General features: G+C 41.5%; 1 protein-coding gene across 1 annotated transcript; it reads right to left on the reverse strand.

The window, feature by feature from the left end:
* Positions 1–989: 989 nt before the first annotated feature.
* On the reverse strand, positions 990–4152 carry SCGB3A2 (secretoglobin family 3A member 2; the record flags this gene model as incomplete). The annotated part of the gene is made up of 3 exons (XM_079703528.1): positions 990–1013; positions 1410–1612; positions 4098–4152. The coding sequence occupies 3 exons, from the start codon at positions 4150–4152 to the stop codon at positions 990–992; spliced, it is 282 nt and encodes a 93-aa protein (XP_079559654.1).
* Between the last annotated feature and the right edge of the window lie 322 nt (positions 4153–4474).

Consider the following 4474-nt stretch of genomic DNA (forward strand, 5'->3'; position numbering starts at 1 on the left):
AAATGTTTATATTAAAAAAAAAAAGTCATGTACCAAAATGTTCATCGTAACTCTATTTACAAGAGCCAGGATATGGAAGCAACCTAAGTGTCCGTCATCGGATGAATGGATAAAGAAGATGTGGCACGTATATACAATGGAATATTACTCAGCCATAAAAAGAAACAAAATTGAGTTATTTGTAGTGAGGTGGATGGATCTAGAGTCTGTCATACAGAGCGAAGTAAGTCAGAAAGAGAAAGACAAATACTGCATGCTAACACATATATATGGAATCTAAGGAAAAAAAAATGTCATGAAGAACCTAGGGGTAAGACCGGAATAAAGATACAGACCTACTAGAGAATGGACTTGAGGATATGGGGAGGGGGAAGGGTAAGCTGTGACAAAGTGAGAGCGTGGCATGGACATGTATACACTACCAAACGTAAAATAGATAGCTAGTGGGAAGCAGCCGCATAGCACAGGGAGATCAGCTCGATGCTTTGTGACCACCTAGAGGGGTGGGATAGGGAGGGTGGGAGGGACGGAGACACAAGAGGGAAGAGATATGGGAACATATGTATATGTATAACTGATTCACTTTTTTATAAAACAGAAACTAACACACCATTGTAAAGCAAAATTCTTTAGAAGTAGAGGAATAGGAACGTAAGGCATCTGGAAACATTGTCGGATAAACAACAGTTGAAGAAAATGGAGACGTTCAAGTTAGAGATAAGGAGATGGAAAAAATCATTATGCCTTACTGAAAATGCGAGCTGTCTTTATAACAACAGGCTCTCTAGAGTTTATAACGCAAGTTAAAAATTATCTAGTTAGGCCCTTCTGAATAGAGCTTCCCAAATAAAAACAGAACAAACTGAAGTGTGTTCATTGCTTTATTCATTCTTTTCAGGGGTCACTGAATTTTAGGATGGAAGGAGTTTCAGCCAGGGAGGAGGAGAGCATCATCTCCCTCCCTCCTCCACTCTTGCTTTTTTCTGCTGTCACACCAAATATGAGAGTGCCTCCTGAAAGTCAAAAAGGCAATATTAAAAATAAGAGCATCTTACATATCATTAGCACATCTCCAAAAATAGTCACTATCCTATTTCGCTACCATTTTACTTACAAAGAAACAAAAGCTCATAGTGGTTAAGTCCCATCCAGAATCACAAAGCTGGGAAGTGGCACACATTTCACGACTAGCATATGTCTCTCTCATTCAAAAATTCCTTCTATAAGTGTGGATATTGCACTTTCCTTGAGATTCCAGGACATGTAAAATGTGTATGAGTACAGTAAGCAAGGGGGAAATACAGGTTCACAAATGAGAACAAGGTGGGGTGGGAGTGGGTGGAGAGGGTGGGCACTCACGGTGACTAAGCCCTGCCCTTTAATGAGTCAGCCCCACAAGCTGTAGTTACCAGCAGTTTCTTCACGGCCTCAGAGGCCTCTGGTCCCAGCTCACTCACACACTTCCTTAGCCCTTCCAGAAGGTGCTCAACAGAAATGCCCAGAGTTTTCAGAAGAAGCTTAAGTGGGTCCATGAGGGGGAGAACGTTGTCCAGAGGTAAAGGTAAAGCCTTGTTGACAGGAAGTGGCAAACTGCTGATGAGGAAGGCGGTAGCTGAGGAGCAAAAGAGATCCCAAGTAAAACAAGGCACTTCCAGTTCCTATGACCTCACCACCTTCCACTCTCTCCATCAATTGCTCCATTCCAGCCATACTCATCTTGATTTCTCATGAAAACATCTGCTTCCAGACCTTTGCCCCTCCCATTCCATCACTCTAGAACTTCTTTCCCCAGATAACTACATGACTTTCTTCCTTACTTAGTTGGTCTCTCCTCAGAAGTTACATTCTCAGAGATGTATCTAAAATGGTATCACCCATCACCCTCTATCTTTATTTTTTCTTACCACTACTTAAAGTATTAAATCTTTATTCATTTCTTTACTTTGCCTTCATCCTCTCACTAGTATGTAGGATCCAAGAGAATAAGAAATTTGAGTTTTACTCACTACCATACCCCATGCCTAGGACAGACCCTGGCATATAGTAAGCACGCAAAAGATACCGGTGATTGACTAGACGGGAGTATAGTTTGCATGTGGCTGTCTCCACAGCCCACAAGCTTGAAACCAAAGGGAAGATGCCATGATGAACCTCCACTTGGAGACATGAATGGACCCAACCACAGCCCAGGAAACTGCTCCCAACCAGTCCAACTCAATGCTACAAACATAAGTGAACACAGACTCTATGCCAGTTGGTGCAGATACACAGATGAATAAAACAAGATATTCCACTCAGAGAACCCACACAGTCTGGTGGACAATAAAGGTTTGTGTATGCCACAGTGCAGCATGTGCTATGCTAATATTATGGACAAAGCTCTATGGAAACACAAAAGAAGTGATGATTAATTCTAACGTAGGAGAATGCTACAGGAATCTTCCAAGAACCGATGTTGCAGGAGATGTGTCTTGAGGCAAATGCCAGGATCACAGGTAAAGAAGGGGAGCAGCACTTTAAAGAGGAACAAAATTAACCGAGGCATTGAGAGTTTAAGGTGAAAGTGCATACATAGGATGGTGAGTCTTCTTCAGAATTCCAGTGTGGTGTGCTGAGGAGGGATAAGGAAGGTTAGGCTGCACCTTGGGTGGGGCGGATTTTCAAAGCCTTGAATGTCATACAGATGAGTTTGAGATTTTTTTTTCCCAAGGGTAATGGGGAGCTATCAAGGCTCTTATATGAAATAATTGCATTTTTATATCTTCAGCTTTAGAAAGATAACTTTAACATAGAAGAGGTTAGAGAATGAGGAAAATGCTTATGATACCTATTTTTACAAAACACATGTGCATATGTATAAATACACACATGCAGAAGCACACACATAAGACACACATCCTCCTGCTAGCTAAGACCCTGCCAGTACTTCATTCTCTTTGTAATATTTTTTATTTTCCCATTCAAATCATAAAAATGGAGCTTGTGCACCTATTTCCCCTTCATCTTCTACCACCCATTTTCCCTCCAAAACTCTCCCCCCGAAGGGGGATATTTATTTCCCCTCCACCCATCTTTCTGCTGCCACGTCTTCCCATGTGTCCTTAGACGCTAAAGGACAACAAAATAGCCAAAACTGGTGAAGTTACAAATTAGTTCAAAAATTCAAAAAAAATTCACAAGCCAAAGTTGCCAATGTAGGCATGGGTATCACACAGCTTCTCATGATTAATCTCCATACTTCTTATTTTCAACACTTTGGTGAGTGTCTTCTTTGTATGTACTTACATATTCCAGAGGGGAGACCCTCAAAACTTTTTGTTCTCCAAATGAGCAGTGGCCATTATGATGGATTTTGCAGATCCGCCCAAATATCTCTTCCTATAGTTAAAATGACTCCCTCCAAAAAGAAAGGATCAGTTCCCATTCTCCTCCAAGAAATCAGCCTCTATACCCTACCTAGAAATGGAACTGTTCACCCCTCAGCTCTCCCACAGAGCTCTATCTGTATTGTCATTGTGCATTAATGACTGGTCTAGTATGGCAGTGACTTCTGTAGAAGTCTTCTCTCCCTTGCCAGCCTATAAGAACCTTGAGAACAATATTTATGTCTGATTCAGGTCTGAATCTTCGAATGCCTATCCAGTGACCAACAGCTTATAGCCATTTAGCAAATATCCGTTGATTGTGTGAACAGATAAATGTAGCTATGTCTCAAGAGAACCAATGCTACAATCTGATTAGAGATGATAGCAAGAATGACTCCATATAGTTTCAGAAACATAAAAGAAAGAAGTCACAAAATCAGATCTTAACTCAAAATTAAGGAAAATTAATGGTGGCCAAAGTTCAATAATGAAGTGCGTTTGTTGAACCTCTGTGGGAGCTCGTTAACTTCTTTGTAGAATACACCAAGGATGGTACTTGTATTGGGGTTAGAGCTTGGAGCTGGGAGCAGGGGGCATCTGAAGTCCCTTCTAACCTTACTATTCTGTGGCTCTAAAACTCCCTCCACCATATTCCACGGGGAGCCTAGGCTTAATAGTTGTGTTCCTGTTAACAGAAAGATAGAGAAATATCATATGTTCCCGGCTACTTACCAGAGTAACTGCAAATGCTGATGGTCACCAGCAGGAACACAGTGACCAGCTTCATTGTACGTTATCTGTGACGCTTACCTGGAGTTTAAGATTAAACTGGAAAACCTAATGAGTCCACCGAGCCAGTGGTTCCCCTTGCTGTACCAAGTGTGGCAGTGGATTTTGCACACACCCATATTTATACACCAAACAGTGACCTGAATTTCAGTCACGACCACTTGACTCGCCCCAGGGAAGAAAAGCATGGAGGTCATGTTTTCTCACTAAACAAATTGGAGGTTTTTTCCGTTTTCTCTCATGTTCCCATGAGAAACAAAGCCCTATCTTAAAACACTCTCAAAGATCTCTTGCATAAGCTCTTACACAGAGTTGTGGGT

Source organism: Hyperoodon ampullatus (assembly GCF_949752795.1).
Source record: "Hyperoodon ampullatus genome assembly, chromosome: 4".
Classification (NCBI taxonomy): domain Eukaryota; kingdom Metazoa; phylum Chordata; class Mammalia; order Artiodactyla; family Ziphiidae; genus Hyperoodon; species Hyperoodon ampullatus.